This window comes from Astyanax mexicanus, chromosome 1, assembly GCF_023375975.1.
Source record: "Astyanax mexicanus isolate ESR-SI-001 chromosome 1, AstMex3_surface, whole genome shotgun sequence".
In the NCBI taxonomy this organism is placed as follows: Eukaryota; Metazoa; Chordata; class Actinopteri; order Characiformes; family Acestrorhamphidae; genus Astyanax; species Astyanax mexicanus.
In genome coordinates, this window is record NC_064408.1 from 38,543,106 (window position 1) to 38,567,308 (window position 24,203).

A 24,203-nucleotide genomic window follows, 5' to 3' on the forward strand; every position below is an offset into this window, starting at 1 on the left:
AGACCGTCATCCTTACAAGCTAACTCGGTTAAAATGTCCGGATGTAAGTTAATCCATTACGGAACATAACGCGCAAAGCTGGCTCATTCCATCCACTACCCGCCGCTAGCGTACGGAATTCCAGCGCATAATCCGCAACAGAACGGTTTCCCTGGCGTAAACGAACCAATAACTCCCCCTGTGATTGTCCTTGATGAGGGTGATCAAAAACCATCTGAAATTCGTTCAGAAACTACGGAGCCCCGGAGGGGCCGTGGATAAAAAAAATAATTAAATCGTGCTCACGATTTGCTATTCGTGCTCACGTTTTCTTTAAATCGTGCTCACGTTTTGCTATTCGTGCTCACGTTTTCTCTAAATCGTGCTCACGTTTTGCTATTCGTGCTCACGTTTTATTTAAATCGTGCTCACGATTTACTTTAATTCGAGTGAACGATTTTTCAGTTCGTGCTCACGATTTGAAAGCATGCAAAAATAAAAAAGTTCCCCCAGCCTTTTTTTTCCAGTTCATTCGCAACACAGGCGTTGTTCTCTCCAGACCGGGCAACATACAATGATGAAAGTAAGTTAAAGACGTTTATTTTATCAAATGCTTTGAAGCACGCCTGCTCATATTTTATGTTTATGCTGTGCTGAGTGTTTTGTGACCAACTGGCGTCCGCTCGTGGTTTGAGAAGGTTCAAGCTCGAGCCGAGCCGAGCCCCACATCAGGTAGCGTTTGCTAGAAACTTGTGGCTAGCCAGAAGCCAAATGCTTCCAATTGTGAATTTCATTAGCTAGCTAGCGAATATATAATTCCTATTTGTCCACAAAGACGGTTAGCGTTCAAGTTAACCCTAATTTCAAGGTAAGTTCTGTATTTTGACGCTTAACTATCCACTTTTGCTAACTGGTTTAGATGGTCTATGTAGTTAAAAAGCTGGCCAGCCAGGTAAAAACATACCCTATACTGGCAAGCTAGCTGGTTACCCATTTCATCAGCATGTTTTATTTAAATTTGATAATACTTGACCATGCCGGGCATAAATCTTACAGTATTAACTTTCTTTATTCGATTAAATGTCATATTTTGGGTTAATTATTTTCATATATCTGAAATACAGAATAGAAAATATTCATGTTTTATATTGTTTTAATAAACAAGTTTTCACCCCTATTAATTGCAAATGTTTTGGGACGCAGGCTTTTATTTCAAAGAAGGACACAAGGAGCCTGAGGCAGGAAAGCAACAATGTGAAGTTTAGTAATTTAGCATTCCATTTTATTGGTAGAAAATGCTAACAGCTAATGACAACACAGCTAAAAACCATTACTGGCAGTACTAGGACAGGTATACAAAGACCTTCAAAACTACACTGCCATCTATGTGAGACAGTGTAGACAACAGCATATCAAGTCAGCATTTCTTGCTGACTTCTAACCAGCTTTTTTTCTTTTTTTACCAACGTTTTTCTTCCAGATATTCACAAACATATAAAACTGCACTTCTCTTAAATTATTTGTAAAATACTGTTTGTTGAACAATCTGTTTTTTGCTGACACCTAAAAAAAAGTATGGCAATACCAGCTTTCTTTAAAAAAATTACAAAATGTGCAGAAAAGTGTGCTTCCTGTAATCTTTCAATGAATGTTGTGTGCAAACAGTTACTGAAACCATATCAGTATCAGTAAACAATGGTAATGTATTGGATATTTTATTTTGGCAGTAACAGTCTACTTGTGTTTATAGAATGGATGAAGAACTGAAGAGCTTCTTAAGAAAAAGAAACATTGAAGAGGAATGCATACAACAACTTGAGAAAGAAAAGGTCAGTAGTTTCAAAGTAAATACCATTTCTCTTTTGTACCCCCTTTGTTTTTCAAAGGAACCCTCTCCCTAAGAATTGGGACAACTATTTAACCCTCCTGTTATGTGAATTTCTCAGGAACAGCAATGGTGTTCCCAGCTCAGTTTAACCCGGTGCATGTTCAATTATCCAAAAGAAACAAACAAAAAAAAAATCCTAACAAGCAGTGTGAATGTTTTATTAATAACTCCATTACTAATTATTCTATCAATATTTAGTGCAATGGTGTTCCTTACCTCTGTATATTCACTTATTTATCATTTAAAAATATATGTTCAAACTTTTTAATGTTTCACTACTTTATTACTTTTGAGTGACCAATATATAAAGCACAATAGTTTTACACAACACTGCAATTTTGCAGGGGGTGGTTTCAAATGTTTGAGATTAACCATTTCCATATTATATGTTGATTACACTAATTAAGACAAGCAGAAGAAGATTCATACTGAAAATACTTTTAACTGCTTTTCCTAGATATTCAGACTCCTAGATATTCTGGGTCAATCTGACCCAGAACAAAACAGGAGGGTTAAGAACCTGTAGGCGACCCTGCCGGGCTGATGTGATAGCAGTGGAGTTTAGTGACCTAACTACAGGGCTTTAGTTCATATCCTAAATTTAGTGCATATCTTTAAAAGGAGGGTCAGGTAATGCAGCAGTTAAATTAGTATTGTCCTACCCTTAATTCGTCTGTGATGGGGAGCTAAGCTTTTTTGTTGCACTATATAAGGTGAAATGGGATGTTTAGCTAGCTACCTACGTGCTACTAGCGATTTCTTTATGTTTGTTATGAACAGTGTTGGGAATAACGGCGTTATAAGTAACGGCGTTAGGTAACGACGTCATTTTGTCAGTAACGGAATAAAATAATTAATTACTTTTCCTGTCGTTACAACGCCGTTGACGTTACTGTGATTAAAAGCGGTGAGTTATTATATATTGATATACTAACAGTAATCCGAGCGGACCCCTGCCCAAGCTAGTGAGGAGTAACAGGTGTTTCACCAAGAACTGTGACCTATAGAGATCTGTGACTCCAGGTCTAAACATGTAACAGTTCTCGGTGTAACACCCGTTTAACTTAACCTCTTAACACGCCCTGGCCGCTGGCGGGCCAGAAAAATATCATAATTAATATCTGGCTGTGTTTATGAATAATTATAGGCTCAATATATCAATGACAGCCTGCTGACTCTCAGGATTACGGAGCTGCAACCCGTTTTACTGTCGGATGTACGGTTCCTGAATTAGAGCTGAATTAGAGCTGTTAGACGGTTCGGTCTGTGAACACGCTCTTTGATCCGCCTGGGGTTACTACAGGACACCCCTCACACACAAACAGAGCATATCAGCGCGTACCTCAGAGTCCGGGCTTCAGAACCCCTCCAAACATCACAACATCCATCAGTCCAGTCTCCAGTAATCCTCATATCCGAGCAGTGCTTTTAGAAAAGAAATATTATAAACTTTAACGGTTTATTTTAGGAGTTTCGCTTTGTTCTAGAACGATAAACATGGGCTTCAGCCAGAGAAAAAAAGGTCTGGGCTCAGCCAATCAGGTGGCGAGTTATGCGGGACAGAGGTGGTAGCCAATCAGTGTTTTTACACGTGTGCCGAAGCACACCAGTGACACTCTCTGTAACTGTTTACTTTTGCTTTATTTATTTTTTAATACAAAAAATTTTTTTTAAAGGATTTTATTCTGCTCTGTTCTGATGTGCAATAAATATAAAAAAGTTATGTACAAACACCTTTCTGATCTACTTATTTCAACTGACTGTAAAAATGCTTTTTCACTTTTTTTTACTGTAACGCAAATAGTTACTTTCCCTGGTAACGAGTTACTTTTATTATAGAGTAATTCAGTTACTAACTCAGTTACTTTTTTTAACAAGTAGTGAGTAACTATAACTAATTACTTTTTTAAAGTAAGGTTCCCAACACTGGTTTTGAATAAAATGGCCATAAACATTGAAGCTACACATTTTCAGAGGTCAGTAATAGGTTGACCGCGGCCCGGGTCAGAACCCAGACGTTGTCCAATGCAGACCCAAACCGATAAAGTACAGACAAGGATTTCATTCTGACCGTGTTCATTTAAAGCGGCGGAACTTTTATTGTCTTTACGGTTTACGTGCTTTGCAGCGCAGTAAACTCACATACTAATCATGTGTGTTGTAAGATCACCAAACGCTCTCCTCAGCCAATCAGGGGTCCGTTTCCCAAAAGCGTTGCTAAGTACGTTAGCAACTTACATAGTCTGGACGATGCAGCTGCGACGCAGGTGTTTCCCAAAAGCTTAACTGGAACTATGGAGGTAACCACGTTAGTAATTTACATAGTGCGACCCAAGTTCCAGCGAATGTTCGCAACTATCCTGGTTCAGCTGCGTCGTTCCAACTACAGCTCTAGACCTGTCGTTAGGAGTTTAGTTCCTGGTGATTAGAGCAGACGATGGACGGTAGGAGTCAAAATGCTGATAAATCACATTAATATTGCTGCACGAGGATTTAAGATGTCAAGTGTACCTAATAATTTTTTTAATGTTTATGTTTATTACATTTATTGAGCCACTTCACTTTTACCCATGTGCGCCCAGGGAAAATAATCAAATTTAGTACTCAAATGTATTGTAACGAACCCCCCTTTTTATCTATAACTGAGGTTAGGATTAAATATAAATCCCTTTTATTACCCCTAGGGGGCTCTTAGCCACTGGATTAAAATGCTGCCACCACCTTTAATTCCCGGTCTGGTCCGGGTGAGCCTGATTCCCACACCAGCATACACAGTAGTCAGTAATTTAAATAATGTAACAATCTTTATTAACAATAATTCATAAAAACAAGTAAAAGGGCACCAGTTTCACTTAATAGTAGCTCAGGACCAAACTCACTGCAATACGTGTAATATTTTACACCACACCACTTCACATCAAATTCACACACCAATTCACATCAAACTCACTCAAATTCACACTTTAAACTCAAATCCTCAACAACCACACACACACACACATACTGTGATCACTGCACACTATCCTGAGCACTACTTAGTTAAATACTCTAGAAATCCAAATACCCCCTTCTACTCTTCTACAAACACCTACAACATTTACAAAGATACACAATCAACTATCAACCCATACACGCGCAAGCACGCGCGCACACACACACACACACACGCGCACGCGCGCACACACACACACACACACACACACACGCACACACACACACACACACACTTATAGAAATGATAAAAAATGTCCAGACTTCCCTCGTCGGGTGGCCGTCGAGACCCCCCCGTAAAGTCTCAAGTCCGCTGGTCCAATCCAGGTTCACAAACGGAGTCTTTTATCTTCCAACAGCAGCGTCGCTACAAAGTTCCTCACTTATTTGGCCAGGTGCCAACACATAGTCTCAGTTCATTCATAAAACAAAGGGTATTGCAACGTGTGAGCTCCCAGCGTCTAACTCACGTGTTCCAAACACCCCCAGCAGACTGCTACACACACAGCCTAACCCCCAGCTCCAGCTCCCCGCAATCTCCCTGCCCCTCCCCTTTTCAAACCACCGGTCCCCTCTCTCCCCATGCTCTCCAGCTGATCCTAATTAGCCGATTACACTTCATCACAGCACCTCCTCCCCACCTTCATCACACTATTCCCTCCTTCTTCAAAAGACTCGTCCTCGAGTCACTTAAGCACAAAATCACTTGTCCATCTTGGCCGTCTACGGATCCGCTGAGGCCGAGAATCTCGGACACTCTCTAGTGACGTCCCCACTGATGATGCCACACTGGACATAGGTACAGGAGCAGAAGCAGAGGCGCCGGACGCAGAGGCAGGAGCTGGGACGCCGGACGCAGAGGCAGGAGCTGGGGCGCCGGACGCAGAGGCAGGAGCTGGGGCGCCGGACGCAGAGGCAGGAGCTGGGGCGCCGGACGCAGAGGCAGGAGCTGGGGCGCCGGACGCAGAGGCAGGAGCTGGGGCGCCGGACGCAGAGGCAGGAGCTGGGGCGCCGGACGCAGAGGCAGGAGCTGGGGCGCCGGACGCAGAGGCAGGAGCTGGGGCGCCGGACGCTGAGGCAGGAGCTGGAGCGCCGGACGCTGAGGCAGGAGCTGGAGCGCCGGACGCTGAGGCAGGAGCTGGAGCGCCGGACGCTGAGGCAGGAGCTGGGGCGCCGGACGCTGAGGCAGGAGCTGGGGCGCCGGACGCTGAGGCAGGAGCTGGGGCGCCGGACGCTGAGGCAGGAGCTGGGGCGCCGGACGCTGAGGCAGGAGCTGGGGCGCCGGACGCAGAGGCAGGAGCTGGGGCGCCGGACCCAGGGATAGGTGTACGAGTCCTCTTAAAGACCCATGTATTCCTGAACCCACGTGTGGAAGATACTCTTCTTGATTGTTGGGGTTTGATGGCTGTTTGGGGGGGTCTCTCCAAACCACAGGGGGGTCTCTCCAAGCCACCATCTTGAGGTTTCCCTCCACCTAGGAATGATGGAACAACGTAAGGTTTTATGCGATTAAAATGCACCACCATTTCAGACCCCGACTCCTCACTCTGAATCCTATACAAAACATCTGACAATTTTTCCAGCACTCTATAGGGGCCCCGATACCGTCTCTGTAACTTAGGACATACCCCTCTCTTCCTAGCCTCATTCTTTACCCAAACCAACTCCCCCTCTGAATAATACTGAAAGTTGACCTTAACATCAAAATTTTGTTTCTGGCCCTCTGAAGCCCTAATCTGGTGCTTCTTAACTGCCTCACAGACGGTTGACAAAATTCCTTCCATCCTAGAAACATACTCATTTGTGGTCTGGAACTTCTCTTGTACACCAGTATTCAAAAGAACATCCACTGGGAGCACAATCTCATGCCCAAAAAGGACCCTATATGGGGTGAAACCAGTGCTCGCATGTACACTACTGCGATATGCCATCATTACAAATGGCAACAGAGCATCCCAGTCCTGTTGATTAGCATCTACAAACAAGGACAACATAGACAAGAGAGTACGATTAAATCGTTCGATCAAACCATCTGATTGAGGTCGATAGGGGGAAGTACGTGATTTGTGCATATTCAATAATCGGCACAACTCACTAAACAAATGGGATTCAAAATTTCTCCCTTGATCAGTATGTATACTCCGAGGAGCACCATACCTACAAATCCATTCTTCTGTTAACACTTTTGCAACAGTTTTAGCTTCTTGGTTAGGTAAAGAAAAGGCCTCTGTCCACTTTGAAAAATAATCTCCCACAACTAGAATGTACCTATTCTTCTGTGGAGTCTCTGGTAAAGGGCCCAAAATGTCTAATGCTATCCGTTCATACGGTCTTGAGGTAACTGATGGCAGCAGAGGTGCACGTGGAGCTGGACCTGATGTTTTCCGTGATGCACAATCAGTACATTCTCTACACCATCTTTCCACATCTTCCACCCATCCTGGCCAATAAAAACGAGTCCTTATTTTTTCCTTTAGCTTCTGAACCCCCAAATGCCCCCCAGTAAGGTCATTATGCAGCATTCTCAAAACCATTGGAACCATACATTTAGGAAGAACGGTCTGTACTAATGCAGGCAAAGATGGGTGCAATGATGTCTTTCGTACTAAACACCCATCCTGTACCTGTAACTGATCCCATATGCGGACATATTTCTTTAATGAGGGATATTGATCAATCCCTTCAACGCCCCCAGTTACCTTTAACTGCATCATTAGACCTATTTCAGGATCGTCCTTTTGAGATGAAACTAAATCCTCCATGCCAGCTTTAAAAGTTCCCTCCCCATGACCATACTGGTTCACTACTTGCACCACTGGGATGTTCCCACCCCCAAGTCCATCTACTCTAATCTCCCTACAACCTGGAGATTTGTCACACTCCCTGCCAGATTCCGTTGCATTCAACAAAGCTGGCGATCTAGAAAGAGCGTCAGCATTAGCATGTTGCCGTCCTGGACGATGTACTATCTTGTATTGAAAGTTTGCCAATTGCTCCACCCACCGAGCTAACTGACCTTCCAACCCCTGAAAATTATGAAGCCATCGCAGTGAATTGTGGTCAGTTCTCAAAACAAATTCCCTGCCTAGCAAGTAGTGCTTAAAATAATTAGTAAACACCACCATGCTCAACAGTTCCTTCTTAGTAGTAGCATACCTCCGTTCAGCTTTAGAAAGAGCTCGACTGCCATAGGCTATGACCCTTTCTATCCCATTCTCCTCCTGTGACAGGACAGCGCCGATCCCAAAATCACTAGCATCTGTATCGAGTACAAAAACCTTTTTTGGGTCAGGATATGCCAGTATAGGGGCTGTCACAAGATAACCCTTTAACTGATCAAAGGCCTTCTGACAGGCCTCATCCCACTTAAAACTTTTCCCCTTTTCGGTCAGAAAGTGTAAAGGCCGGGCCACATCTGCAAATCCACGTACAAAACGGCGATAATAAGAAGCCAAGCCCAAGAAACTTCTAACCTCTGTCTGATTTGTTGGTTGAGGCCAAGTTCGTACTGCCTCCACTTTCTTAGGGTCAGCCATTACCCCTTCCGCTGATATAATGTGGCCCAAATACTGCACTTTAGTAGCAAACAAATCACACTTGGCAGGCTTAACTTTTAAATTAGCGCCTTTTAGTTTTATCAAGACTTCCCCCAATCTGCTCAGATGCTCTCCAAATGTCCTTCCAAAAACAATAATGTCGTCCAAATATACCAAACAAGTAGTCCACTGGAGATCAGCAAGCACTAAATCCATTAAGCGTTGGAATGTACTTGGGGCATTTGTCAAACCAAAAGGAAGAACATTAAATTCAAATAAGCCATGTTTAGTAGTAAATGCAGTCTTATTTTTATCTTTGGGGGCCACTTCAACTTGCCAGTACCCACTGGCTAAGTCCAGGGTACTAAACCACTGAGCATTTGTCAAGCTATCCAGAGCATCATCAATCCTAGGTAAAGGATAAGCGTCCTTCCTAGTTACTTCATTTAATTTGCGATAATCGACACAAAATCGCAGACCTCCGTCCTTTTTTCTTACAGGAACCACTGGAGCAGCCCAAGGGCTGCAGGAGGGTTGTATAATACCCTGCTCTTGCATCTCCTTAATATGATCTGATACCTCCTGTTGAAGATGAAGGGGAACTCTACGAGGTCCCAATTTTATGGGTCTGGCTAACCCAGTATCAATCTCGTGCAGTGTTAAATGGGTTCTCCCCAAATCCACCTCATTTTGACTAAACACTGAAAGATTTCTCCCCAACAAATCTCTTATTGACAGCATCTGGCTAAATGTAAATCCCTTCTCATCTAACTGTAACTGTCTGACTAAGTCATCAATGGCCCAACCATCAACACCAACTTTGGGGTTTACGCCTGCTGTCACTTCCCCAGTCCCCTCCACCCTCACAGCGGTATCAAGGGTACCCAGGGTCATGCCCTGCCTCAATGTCTGAGCACTATCTGCCACATTGAGTACTCTAACAGGAAGAACCCCCCCCCCGGGTTTGGCAAACCACCCTAGCAACCATAATGTCGCTCTGTGTCAAAGACATGGGCTCAAACATACATTCTGCACTATCCCCCAACATACCTTCCACAACCCCTGAAATGATTACCTCACTCCTAGGTGGAACGACTACATCATTATGGACAGATACAGAATAAGTATGAGCTCCACTTTGTCTTAATAACAGTGCTATTTTCTTACCCATAATAGTACACTGTTTCTCTCCCAAGTCAATAACAGCCCCATACTTCTGAAGAAAATCCATCCCCAACAAAATCCCCAAAGGTATGTCAGCCACTAGGAATTCTACCACCAAGGCAAGGGCCCCAAATTGACACACTGTCTGCCACTTTCCCAAAATCTCCATCTCTCCCCCATTAGCAACAGCCACTCGACCCTCATAACTTTGAAGATCGGATCCACCCTCTGTAATATCCAACCAAGTCTTTTTAGAAACAATTGACACTTGGGCACCAGTATCTATTAGAAGGTGTTCGTCATTACCCCCAACCTTTGCAGAAATATATACCCCCAATCCCTGGTCCCCTGGAGGAGTCACGAGTAGTAGGCCCTGATCTGTTGAAGGACGGGGAGCTGGCATTAGGCCTGCTGAACCAGCTCCCTCTAGTTTCCCTTCAAATAAGGACAATCCCTCCTAATATGCCTATTGCACCCACATTCCCAGCAAACTCCCCGCTCTGGAGCTCTATCTGTAACCACCCGACCATAGCTACGACCCTCACCTGCTCTGGCACCATCAAACCCCTCACCAGTTCCCAACTGAAGATTTTTAACAGCATCCTGAAGTGTTTTTACATCTTGCCGAAGACCCTCTACCACCCCTAAGAGTGTATGCATTTGAGAATCTAAGCCAGAAGCCGTATTAGCCAACACTTGGGATGATTGTTTAGCCGGAGCCCGTTCTAATTCACGTATAAGTTCCAACTCTGAAGCAATATTAATAGCTTCCTCTAATGTTTGCAACTTTGCAGTGCGTAGCTGGATACGTAACTCAGCTGACCCCACATTAGCAATAAAATGATCTTTAGCTAAAAGGTCTTGAGTCGGGGCACCAACGGATGGATAAGCTTTGACAACTAGGCGTCTAAGGGCATTACCATACTCCCTTGCGGTTTCTTGTGGAAACCGTTTCCTGCCTGTAAAATTTACCCGGTTCCACTCAGCACTATCACATGGCTGAAAGCATTTTGTTAAAGCTGCTTTTAAATTTTGATAACTGCCTTTTTCATCTGTCGCCAACCCACTATATATGTCCCGGGCTCTGCCAGTAAGAAGCAGTGACATAAACTTAAGCTTAAGCACATCAGTCCAGCCATTCACCTCTGCTGCCATCTCAAACTGTTCAGACCAATCAGACCAGTCACGTCCTGACCCTGTAAAGGTCTCTGGCATAAATACAGGACGTTGAACTTGACTTATCTGAGTGGGCTGAACCTGAGGGACATAGTCAGGACTATCAACTGTGTCTGCTGGCTGATCAGGCTCAGACATCTTTATACACTTTTAGGAACAAGACGGATAGCAAAAAAAAAGATCCCACCGCTGCCACCAATGTAACGAACCCCCCTTTTTATCTATAACTGAGGTTAGGATTAAATATAAATCCCTTTTATTACCCCTAGGGGGCTCTTAGCCACTGGATTAAAATGCTGCCACCACCTTTAATTCCCGGTCTGGTCCGGGTGAGCCTGATTCCCACACCAGCATACACAGTAGTCAGTAATTTAAATAATGTAACAATCTTTATTAACAATAATTCATAAAAACAAGTAAAAGGGCACCAGTTTCACTTAATAGTAGCTCAGGACCAAACTCACTGCAATACGTGTAATATTTTACACCACACCACTTCACATCAAATTCACACACCAATTCACATCAAACTCACTCAAATTCACACTTTAAACTCAAATCCTCAACAACCACACACACACACACATACTGTGATCACTGCACACTATCCTGAGCACTACTTAGTTAAATACTCTAGAAATCCAAATACCCCCTTCTACTCTTCTACAAACACCTACAACATTTACAAAGATACACAATCAACTATCAACCCATACACGCGCAAGCACGCGCGCACACACACACACACACGCGCACGCGCGCACACACACACACACACACACACACACGCACACACACACACACACACACACTTATAGAAATGATAAAAAATGTCCAGACTTCCCTCGTCGGGTGGCCGTCGAGACCCCCCCGTAAAGTCTCAAGTCCGCTGGTCCAATCCAGGTTCACAAACGGAGTCTTTTATCTTCCAACAGCAGCGTCGCTACAAAGTTCCTCACTTATTTGGCCAGGTGCCAACACATAGTCTCAGTTCATTCATAAAACAAAGGGTATTGCAACGTGTGAGCTCCCAGCGTCTAACTCACGTGTTCCAAACACCCCCAGCAGACTGCTACACACACAGCCTAACCCCCAGCTCCAGCTCCCCGCAATCTCCCTGCCCCTCCCCTTTTCAAACCACCGGTCCCCTCTCTCCCCATGCTCTCCAGCTGATCCTAATTAGCCGATTACACTTCATCACAGCACCTCCTCCCCACCTTCATCACAGTATTTTGAAAATGTAAGATAAAGCCCATTTTTAATGTATGTCTTTAACATTTAGCTTTATTTGGCAAACATGAATTCAGTGTAGTGAACAAAGTGCATTGAAGTGCTCTTTAGCTAAAATGTATTGTACAGTCTTGGAAAGATGTATGTCAATTATTCAAGCAGGCATCTCTTGAGTAAAGATAACTTGTGCTGTGAACGTTTATGAATTTTATGTATTTTTTTAAGCAATGTGCTGTGCACTCTCTGAATAAGGGTACCAAACTGTCACTGGGATGATACTCTAAAATGGCTTTAACGTAAACACCTGTACCTTAAGGACCTTTGAGGGTATATTTACATTGTTTGTAACCAGGAAACAAATGTATCCATACAGTAGGCAAAAATGTGTCTTTTAATAATATATTCATAACAAGAAAAAACTAAGTAAAATGTGTCTTAAAATAAAAGTGAAAAATATAGAGACATGTAATAAGCAGGTGTTTTGAATTAGCTAATTACTCCTCTGGAGGTAACAGGGCCAGGCAGAGTGTGAATAAAGAAAATGTATCATTTACCCATTACAACATGTGAGTCTCTAGACCTAAACAAATGATATCTTTGTTAAATAATATATATCACAGGAATTAAGTAGAAATATGTATGCCACGACTGTGATTCGAACTAGGCTTCCATCCGGTGTTCTGACGAGTTTTGCTACCCTGTCAAACCGTGCTACCCTTGTGCATATTTAAACTTAAAATTGCTAGAAAAAGCCCCATATTTAAACATGCTTTCGGTAGGATATTTGAACAGCCTGAATCAAAACATCAGGAGACAGTTTAGAGTTATTAGGGGGGATTATAACCCGTATATATTTTCATTGCTCACTTATTATTACGTTAATTATTATCAGCTGTCATTTACGCAGTTCTAATACTGAGACAAATAATGGCAAGGGGTTTTTGGTTGTTTAATGCACCCAAGAAGAACAGAATTACCATAAAAAAATAATAAATAAATAAAAAATGTGTTGAGTAGCACATCTCGATGGGTTGCACAATTCGACAGAACACCGCCCGCTCCACCGTCGTAGGTGCTCTGCTGAACCACTGAGTAACACACATTTCTCAGGTCTCATATTAATAAAACTCATTCAGAATGGTGATGTGTATATTTTATTTAAAAAAAATTGCAATAGCAAATATGTGTATGTTTTTTTAAGTAACACTGTCTGTTACAAATAATAATTAATATATAATTATTGTGTAGATTTTACTTGCAGTTCATTGTTATTTTATTAATTGTATTGTTGTCCGTTTATGTTGTGGGCATAATTACAATATAAATAGCCTAAATGATACATTAGTAACATATTTGTGGCATAATATTTTAAAGATTGTGAGTTTTGCCTGTTTCCTGCTGGGAAAGTATGGTCGAACATGTCTGTTAACACCTTAGTTAAGACCACGGTGGTTCAAACCAACATAGTTCAGACTGTGGTACCAACAAAGTACGATGGTTTCGTACTTCAGATCTTAGTTAGTTTAACGATGCATCGTGCCACGTTAGTTCAATGCTAGGAACACCGGCCGCTGCACCGTCGCAAGTGCTTACTCTGCTGAGCCACTGAGTAAAACAAGTCTCAGGTCTAATATGAATAAGACTCACTCAGTATGGTGATGTATATACATTTTTAATGTAAAAAAATATTGTAATTGCAAATGTGTGTGGTTTTTAAAAGTAACACTGTATGTTACAATTAATAATTATGGCCACTGTCGTTCAAGCCAACATAGTTCAGACTTCTGTTGTACTAACAAAGTACGGTGGTTTCGGGAAACGGTCGTACTTCAGATGTTGGTTAGTTGAACGATGCATCGTACCACGTTAGTTCAATGCTAGGCTCCGTCGTTGTACGGGAAACGCACCCCAGATCTGTGCAGATGCGGGAGAGCGGAGCACACTCTACTAGTACACAGTAAGAAGCTGCAGGAGAATAAAGCGAGAAAGGCTGATTCAGATGGTGCGCACCAGAAAAAGAAATTAAAGTACTATATTTATAAAACATACTAACAGTAATAATATATTTAAAAAAAACAACTGCTGTTTTTAAACAAAGCTGATATTTTGGCCAAGTTCAGCAAACATTTCTCCTTAAATTGTATGATTTATCATTCATGTAATTATCATGACAGGCAGGCATTAATCTAATATAATTAAAATAAAATAGAATAAATATAGCATTTTTAATCAAAGTTGACATCCAGATTTACAGTAATAGACTCGATAAGTTAAATTATTGAGGGTATTTCCATTTATTGTATGATAAGTCGATAATGTAATTATTGTGACAGGCAGTGTTGGGAACGTTACTTAAAAAAAGTAATTAGTTATAGTTTCTCACTACTTGTTAAAAAAAGTAACTGATTTAGTAACTGAATTACTCTATAATAAAAGTAACTCGTTACCAGGGAAAGTAACTATTTGCGTTACTGTTAAAAAAAAAAGAATAAGGATTTAAAAAAAAAAAAACAGTTTTCACAGTCAGTTGAAATGAGTAGATCAGAAAAGTGTTTGTACATAACTTTTTATATTTATTGCACATCAGAGCAGAGCAAAATAAAATCCTTAAAAAAAAACAAAATTTTGTATAAAAAAAAAAAATAAAGCAAAAGTAAACAGTTACACTATATAAAGTGCTTTACATCTATTAAATTAAATTATCTTACTCCTGATTCGGCATTTCTGTCTCTTCTCCGTTTGTGTGGAGTGTCACTGGTGTGCTTCGGCACACGTGTAAAAACATTGGCTCTGATTGGCTACCACCTCTGTCCCGCATAACTCGCCACCTGATTGGCCGAGCCCAGACCAATTTTTTTTTTCTCCGGCTGAAGCAGTTTATCGCTGTAGAACAAAGCGAAACTCCTAAAATAAACCGTTAAAGTTTAACGTTATAATATTTTTTCGTATATAATGAGGATTACTGGAGACTGGACTGATGGATGTTCTGATGTTTGGAGGGGTTCTGAAGCCCGGACTCTGAGTTACGCGCTGATATGCTCTGTTTGTGTGTGAGGGGTGTCCTGTAGTAACGCCGGCGGGCCAGGGTGTATTAAGAGGTTAAGTTAAACAGGTGTTACACCGAGAACTGTTACCTGTTTACACCTGGAGTCACAGATCTCTAAAGGTCACAGTTCTTGGTGTAACACCTGTTACTCCTCACTAGCCTGTGCAGGGTTCCGCTCCGATTACTGTTAGTATATCAATATATAGTAACGCACCGCTTTTAATCACCAGTAACGGTAACGACGTTGTAACGACAGGAAAAGTAATTAATTATTTTATCCCGTTACTGACAAAATGACGTCGTTACCTAACGCCGTTACTTATAACGCCGTTATTCCAAACACTGGTGACAGGCCTATTTAAAACAATAAATATTGTTAAAATATACTAAATATAATTTTTTATTTGATTTGTTGATGACATAAAACACTGACATAAGTACTAGGCTTCTTCAGTATACAGGATATAGCTCTGAATCATAACACAAGTTAAAAATGACAACGGTCCAGACTTCGGCCTGACAAAATTTTTTGGAAAACTGGAAGGCACTGAATTCTAATTAAATACCCCTGCATTAGATTATGGTAATATAACAGTTATCCTAAGTAACACTTGCCAATTTCTCCTAGCTCTTTGAAGTGTACCTCAGAAAAATCTCTTTTTGTCGGGCTATATATCCCTTACACTTCACCCTACCCCTTGAGCCTAACAAGAATTGGAACACCCTACCCATTGGGGTGAACGTGCAAAACTGAGGGGTAGGGCAAAGGGGAGAAATGGGACTGGGCCTTAGACAGGCTGTTTGAATGTCACTTTATTGGTTGTCCAGAGTATATTTTACTACTGTGGTCAAGGTCTAAGAGGAATATTGTTGTGTGTGTGTGTTTTTTTTTCTCCTGTAGATCGATACGTCTGTAATCCCTTTGATGGCTGACAAAGACCTTGCAAAATACTTTCCAAAAGCTGGAGACAGAGTGTCTGTTGTTGCATTCTGTCGACAAACAGACACGTCAGTTGACCCCAAACTCAGAAAGGAGTCTATTTTAGCACGGTTGCGACGTAGACTGTCCCCAAGAGATGAAGACACTGGCACTCCATCCAGCAAAAAAAGAAATCTCTGGACGGGTAATAAAAGTGCACAAAAGCAGCAAAGACGAATAGAAGTTGGATGGATGGATTTTGATGCAAAAGATCAAAGATACAAGCAAGTAAAATCAATAAATGGTGGTGGGACAAGACAGCTCACAGTAGACAAAGGGACAACTGTGGAAGAAATTAGAGAACGTGCTGAGAGTTTGTTTTTCCCGAATGGGGTGTCCAAGAAGAAAAAGCTGGCTTCCTTCATCACAGAAATACAATCATCTCAAATTGAGGTCAACAGCTCAGATACTGTCATTCAGTTATATGAGAAAAGTGGAGTAAGGCTGCTGAGACTGTATCTCTGTACAAAAGTAAGGAGAGATACACCCACTGAAGACCCAGAAGACCAACATTCCCAGCCAACCGTTGACCTTACAGGCAGTGAAGATGAACAACAAATTGGTGATGGATGTGAGGAAGATCTTGATCTGGAAGTAATTTTTGGAGCAGGCGAGAATGATGGTGTATCATTAGATGACACCATACCATGTGAAACTCCAGTTGAGCCTCCTACAGTCCCAGAACTCCAGATAATCCTGTCACAGACGTCAGGTGAGTACAGTTGTTATTGGTCATGTTAAATGTCTGTAAATGCACATATCTTGGTGCTCATCAAACATATATCTGATATCATATATCATTATCTACTCACAGAGGGTCCTGTTCCTGTAATACAAGGCCATGAAATAAACCAACCACAGATGCCAAGTGAGTACAGCTGTGAACCATTATTATTTTTTGATGTACTTCAGTTTTGGCGCTAGTATTTATTTTTTTTTTTGTATATTTATCATAGTGGCCACTGTTCCTGTTATACTAGAACTTGAAGTCTTCCAGTCACAGATGCCAGGTGAGTACAACTGTGGACTATTTGAAAACTATTTTGAAACTTTTTTTTAAAACATTATTTTAATTTTGGTACTAGAATTGTATTATCTCTCTTTTAATAGTGGACCCTGTTCCTATAATGCCAGAACTTGAAGTGAACCAGCCAGGTTAGTACACCTTGTGATTCATCAGAATGTCTCCACATTAAATTTTTATGTTCGTCAGTGCAATATTGCAAATTTGCAGATATTTACAGAAAAATTTCTTGGCTGTTGCCCATAACAAACTGCGAAATTCTGTTGGGAAAAACATTCATGTAGACTAAAATCTTCACTTTTATAAGCTTTCTTCTCAAGTATACTTTTATCTATGACAATTATTCATTTTTTACATACTTAAGGAATTAAAATTATTATTTTGCCATTTAGCAGAAGCAGATTCATCTATTAAACATTACTTTGTATTAGTAGTGAACATTTATATTTGGTCACAACTGTTTTTTGCACAAGGGATTTAATATCCTTTAAATGGTGCTCAAAATAAAACATCTATGCTCAATGGGGAAGAGATTTTTCTGTTTATACCTTGTTTCCTTGATAAGAAAGCATTGATTAATTGGTAGGATTTACAGGTAATTATAGCCCATTCCCTGTAATTGTTTCTTTTGAAGTGTTTTTCAAAAAGCTTAAATGCAGACTACCTTTTTGTCTGTATTTTATTTTATAATAGATGTGCTATTCACACACATGTTGGACTTCTATGTATTCTATAATACATATTTTCGTAGGTGACCATGTTCCTGCAATGTCAGAAGTCACAATGATTCAGGAGCCACAACTGCAAGGTAAAAATGATTGAGTGTTAATATTCTACTGTATGACACAATGACACCCTTGCAGCAATGCAAGCTGTGTTGGTTATTGGAATCTATTTGTATTGGACTGTATTATCTAGATGCTTCAAACACCACAGTGATGAATCTAGTTCATGTGTCTGCAATACCAGATGTCATTAGGATCCAGGAGCCATTGGTGCAAGGTGAATACATTAGCTGTACATTAATATTGCTGTGCAAAATTGGAAGCAATGTGGCTGCTACCAGTGTGCAGGATGGTACATACCTGTGGCGTGCAGTGAATATAGTGGGTACCCCTTCTGTAACCACCCGCCCTGCCCTGCCCTGCCCACGCCCCCCATCCCCCCCAACCATTAATGAATACTACAATAACTACATATTCTCTGTCTTGACTGAGTTATATGAACTTAATTCACATAAACAGCCCTCAAATACAGCTACAAACCACAAAAGTATACAATAGACCCTGCAATCAATGCTTAATTTTTGTACAAGTACAGGCGTTCAACAAATATCACTCATTTGTATGCCTACAGGAAGCCAGAGCAACCAAAACATTAAGTACACATAAAACTCACCAGTCAGGCAGCCTATTACTTATTTTCACGTTAAAGTGCAGCCTTTAAAAATGCTTTTTAATATAATATGACACAATATCTATCTCATTTCCATGATAGTTAGCTAAATATTTAATTATTCCAGCATGCGCTTTATGACTAATTAATGTACATAGCGTAACCCCTTCATCCAAGCACAGAGAAGGGGTTAGACAGCCATGGCCCCCTGAGTGAAAATCATGAATCTGATTGGTTAGATTGTCCTATGACTTTTACTACACCCTTCTCAAAATCAGGAGAAGGGTCCACACAGGCACCTGAGCAGAAGCCATTTTTAAAAGCATTTTTGATTGGTCAGTACCAATCAGTCAGTCAGATAAGAGTCCTGTAGCAACTGAAAAACTAATGCTTTGAATTATTTGCTGTTTTTTATTTTAGTTAATTTATCAAATAAATGCTTACACTTACAATAATTATATTATATACTTCCTGAAAAAAAATATGTCATTATTTACATGCACTTTTTGTCACCCCTTCTCTGAAGGGTTAGAAGGGCCTCACTGCACACCACTGGTACATACATGATGACAGAAGCTGTGCCCATTTTGGTTGCTATTAGATATTGTTACTAGATATTTGTTACTATGTGCACTATGCAGGTACAGCAATTTAATTAATAGAAAATCAGTTTTCTTCAGGAGTTTAAATTTTAGTTTTGATGGTGGCAGTATGACACATTTAACAACTGTAAAGACTCTCATTTAAAGCTGTTTCATTATTTTTTTTTGTATTAGTTCTGTCAGGCAATTAGAAAAATAATTGACTTAATCACATACTCAGTAATTTACTAGTTTAAATTATTCACATATCACATTTTGCTGTAAAAGAATTTTAAATTGCACAACTAAAAATATTTTTTATCAGAGAAGTAAATTTATGAATGAATAACAGGCATGCACTTATAATTCCACATCTTTTTATTCCAGACATCTTTAAATCACAATTATAACTCCAAATAAGTTATTTATTAACAGTTTCTTCCAATTGCAGTAAAATATTAAATTGAGGTATTTCTGAATTGTACTGAATGATGAAATGATGTCAGAAAAAGGGGTGAGTATTGCCCCCTGTGGAGCCCTTTTACATTGTGCCTCTGTCACAACATAGTGTCCAGAATGGTTAAGGATGCGCTGGGTCAAAGGGCATCAAGAAAGGCCAATAATCAGCATTATTTTGTAGCATATTTATTTTTCTGTTATTAATTCATTTAAATTAATCTGGTTAACTGACAGCCTTAGTTTTTATCTTGTAATGGTGGAGGGGTACATGAAGGGTATTGTCAAATTGCACTGAGAAATATGGTTATTGAGACCTTTTTTTTTTGCATTATCTAGCTGCTTTGGACACTACAGTGCTGCATCCTGTTCATGTTCTTGGAACTCCAGAACTTACAATGACTGAGCTGCTACATACGCCAGGTGAGTACTGTGAACTTTTTTGTCTTGTATGAAAATGATACTTTAAGGGCTTCCACCACATTCCGAAATGTTTGCGACAGTAGCCTGCTCAAGAACATTCATAAAATTACAAGCATTTCACAATACCCTTTTTACTTTAAAAACAAAGCCAACTATTTACATACACGTTGCAAATAAATAGTTAAAATAAGTAGCAGATATTTAAATTACTGATACTAAAAACAGAAGAAAAAAGCTCTTGAAATTATGTTGCATTTCAAGTCTATAAAGCATATCTTTTTACCTACAGCTTTCAATGGTGAGTTCTATATGGGTTCCCAGTAATGGCAGTAAGGGCAGAGTGATGTGCTGGGTCCAGTAATTTGAGGGAACTGGGCATTTTTATAGATAACATCACCATAGTCCAGCATGGGGAAAGAGGATTTATTTCTGTATAAATAACTCCGCTTCTGTCTAGATTACTGTCAATGTCCGTGGGCCCCTATCCATGAACATACACAAGGAACGTGAGCGGGAAAAAAATCTGGATTTTCATGTGCCCCCTACTCGGGCCCTGGGTAGTCAGGTCCACTATTCCCACACTACCATGCTCATGGTTTTGAGTCCATTCCAGAACATTTTCACCATGATGCAAACGCAAATATTGATGATCAGTTGACATGAATGGGTTACTATGTCAAAACTAAATACACTGCTCAAAAAAAAAGGGAACACTTAAATAACACATCCTAGATCTGAATGAATGAAATATTCTCATTGAATACTTTGTTCTGTACAAAGTTGAATGTGCTGACAACAAAATCACACAAAAATCATCTATGGAAATCATATTTATTAACAAATAAAGGCCTGGATTTGGAGTCACACACAAAATAAAAGTGGAAAAACACACTACAGGCTGATCCAATTTCCCTAAAATGCCTGGGCATGCTCCTGATGAGGCGGCGGATGATCTCCTGACCTGGACTAAAGCATCTGCCAACTCCTGGACAGTCTGTGGTGCAGTGCTACGTTGTTGGATGTAACGAGACATGATGTCCCAGATGTGCTGGATTGGATTCAGGTCTAGGGAACGGGCGGGGCCACACTGACACACTTCAGCCACATGAGGTCTAGCATTGTCCTGCATTAGGAGGAACCCAGGACCCACTGCACCAGCATATGGTCTCACAATGGGTCTGATGATCTCATCAGGATACCTCTGGAGATCACATAGAGGGCTGTGCGGCCCTCCAAAGAAATGCCACCCCACACCATTACTGACCCACTGCCAAACCGGTCATGCTGAAGGATGTTGCAGGCAGCAGACCGCTCTCCACGGCGTCTCCAGACTCTGTCACGTCTGTCATGTGCTCAGTGTGAACCTGCTCTCATCTGTGAAGAGCACAGGCCGCCAATTGCATATTTGTCAATCCTGGTGTTCTCTGGAAAATGCCAATCGCCCTGCACAGTGTTGGGTTGTGAGCATAACCTCCATCTGTGCACGTCCACCCTCATGGAGTTGGTTTCTAACTGTTTGTGCAGATACATGCACATTTGTGTAGCTTGCTATGCGGACAGTTTGATTTCACAGGAGTTTGATTTACTTGGAGTTATACTGTGTTGCTTAAGTGTTCCCTTTATCTTTTTTCAGTGTATTTTTAGTATGGTCAGATTGATTCTATCATTCTAATGTTTAAGCCTGGATGAAAAACAGTTGAATATATAAAGATGCCATTAATAGAAACAGTATGTTTTTATGTGAAACGAAAAGGCAGCAACCTGTATCGTTTAAGTAATCCTTAGTAAGTTGCATATGTGCCTAGAGAGCTCTTAAATCACTAATGAGATGAAGGACTATGTTAGGGTTTCAGCAAACACTTGTAATGTTAAGAATGTTCTTAAGTACAAGGTTATGAAATGTTATGAAGTATTATGAGTGATTTGGGAAACCCATCTCTGCTTTGTTACTTGTGATGTTAAAATCTGAAAAGTAGCAGAACTATCCATTTCAACAGAGTATATATACAGTGGATAGACCACAATAAATTATGATAAAAGTAGATTGTTTGGGTAATAGGAAACATGGTCACAAAATATTTATAAAAAGAATGAAGCAGGGACAGTTGTCCATTCTTTTAAATTAAAGCAAGTGACCATTAAAGGATAATTTAAACACAAGAACAAAAAGACATTCTGTGGAAGAAACATGTATACAAGTACATTGTAAACACATCATGGGTTAACCCTATAGTGCCTCTGTGTGTAAAATTTAGTCAAACCCAGCCTTGTCTTTTCTTTACTCAGAACAACTGGTACCTGATTATCCTGAACCTGCAGCTGAAACCCTAATCATTCGTCGAGGACATTGTCTCCTTGACCTGATTAATGCTTTCAAAAATCCAGCCATTCTACACTCCAAGGTCTCCATTAAGATGCGTCTTCCAAATGGAAAACTTGAAGAAGGGGAAGGAAGTGGTGTTTTAAGGGATTGCTTAACAGAATTTTGGACAGAATTTTATGAGAGATGCACTTTGGGCATGGATGTGAAAGTTCCCCTTATTAGGCATGACTATCAGTGTGACGAGTGGCAGGCAATTGGCAGAATTTTTGTAGTAGGATGGTTTCAAGCACGCTACTTCCCTGTACAACTGGCCGCTCCATTCCTAGAAGTAGTTCTGTATGGCACAAGTGCAAGTAGCCTAAAGGATGCATTTTTGCAGTATGTCTCTGCACAAGAAAGAGAGATCCTTCTCAATGCTTTAAAAGACTTTGAGTCTGTCGAAAATGATGCTTTGTTAGATGCCCTTGAGGCCCATGAGTGTCACCAGGTTCCTACCAAAGAAAATTTGGTCCCACTGCTATCACAAATGGGACACAAGGCCCTTATACAGGCACCAATGTACATTATTGAGTGTTGGCGTCCAATTGTAGAAGAGCTAGCAAATGATGTTCCACCAGATGCTCTGGACGGTATCCTAAAGAAGAAAATTCCAACAGGAAAGGCAGTGAAGGATCTCCTTTTCTTCCCAGAAGAAATGAATGCATCCCAATCATTAGTAGCCCGATATCTAAAGAGATACATAAGTGAACTTGATTTGCATACACTTCAACTATTCCTCCGTTTTTGTACTGGTTCCAATTTGATTGATGGGCCGATTACTGTGGAGTTTATTGAGACATCCGACTTCCAAAGAAGACCACAGTCGCACACATGTGCCAAGATATTAAAGTTGCCAATAGGATACCAAAATGATCCTGACCTTCGCAGTGATTTTAATAGCATACTCTCAAGCTCTGTGTGGGTTATGGACATTGTTTAGATCAGGTTCCATGTAGATACACAACACCACCAATAAAATGTGTAGGGCAGAGGGTTTCCCAGGACCAGGATTAATCACAAAGTGCCGGGTTACAGATTCCCACAAATGGTCCTAGAAATTGTACCCATATGGTTTACCATATTGAATCACTCTGTAGCCTTGCGATTTGTAAATAATCCCCTCTGCCCTGCATATTTTATTGGTGTCCCTACTCACTTATTGGTTGTGTTAATGGAATTGGATGCAGCTTTGGAGGAGGAGGTAAAAAAAAATGTTTGCAGAGCAGGTGGAGTTCATGACCACTGCTCTAGTGTACAAATTCTCAACCCTGGTCTTGCAAGACCCTCTACCCTCCACATTCCTCTAATTATTACATGAACCAATTGTAAAAGATTAAAATCCATCTATAAAACCTATAAAATGGCTGGGGACCATAGGTACGAAGTAAGAGTTTCTAATACACTGATCACAGAGTATGTAAAATCTTTAGGAAATTGACTGCTTTCTTAGTTCCTCACAATGACACAATTAAATTAAACAGGTTTTGTAATTAAAATGTTGTTCAAAGTAAATGTGGTTAAAATCTACATTGTTGGTATTAAGGCATGCTTTATCCATGCAAAGTATTGATAGGTGGCAAAGCCACACCAGAATAATCACAGGTTTTATTATTTTTTTTTTTTATGTTTATGCATACTGTTTATGCAAAGATATTTTATGTGGCTGTTTTATGCCTAATGTGTATTCTTTGTAAAGGGACACTATGTAGGATTTTCTTGATTATTCATAATTTTTGAGATGGATAATATTCTGCGTATTACACCTCAATGGAGCAGAGCAGAGATTTAGAAGTTGTAAATTTACTTCTTAAAAGAAATATATGAATAATCAAGAAAATCCTTCATAGTGACCCTTTTAAGATGAAGTTCATATTGTATCAGTACATTTTGATTTTAGTTTATAGTGAAAGCTGATGTATTGTTGAAAAGTAAGAATACACTGAGAATAAAGATTTTATAAAATTACAGTCGAA

General features: G+C 40.5%; 1 protein-coding gene across 2 annotated transcripts; it reads left to right on the forward strand.

The window, feature by feature from the left end:
* Positions 1-238: 238 nt before the first annotated feature.
* LOC125801134 (uncharacterized) lies at positions 239-24,073 on the forward strand. Of its 2 annotated transcripts, XM_049477312.1 has the most exons (10): positions 239-562; positions 1,730-1,808; positions 15,912-16,701; positions 16,804-16,857; positions 16,946-16,999; positions 17,100-17,144; positions 17,765-17,821; positions 17,932-18,015; positions 19,785-19,868; positions 22,155-24,073. In XM_049477312.1, exons 2-10 carry the CDS (start codon positions 1,731-1,733, stop codon positions 23,168-23,170), a joined length of 2,262 nt encoding a protein of 753 aa, XP_049333269.1. In that variant the 5' UTR covers positions 239-562; position 1,730; the 3' UTR covers positions 23,171-24,073. The 2 variants fall into 2 exon arrangements, with proteins under 2 accessions (XP_049333269.1, XP_049333279.1); XM_049477322.1 differs by lacking the exon at positions 17,932-18,015.
* Positions 24,074-24,203: the final 130 nt, after the last annotated feature.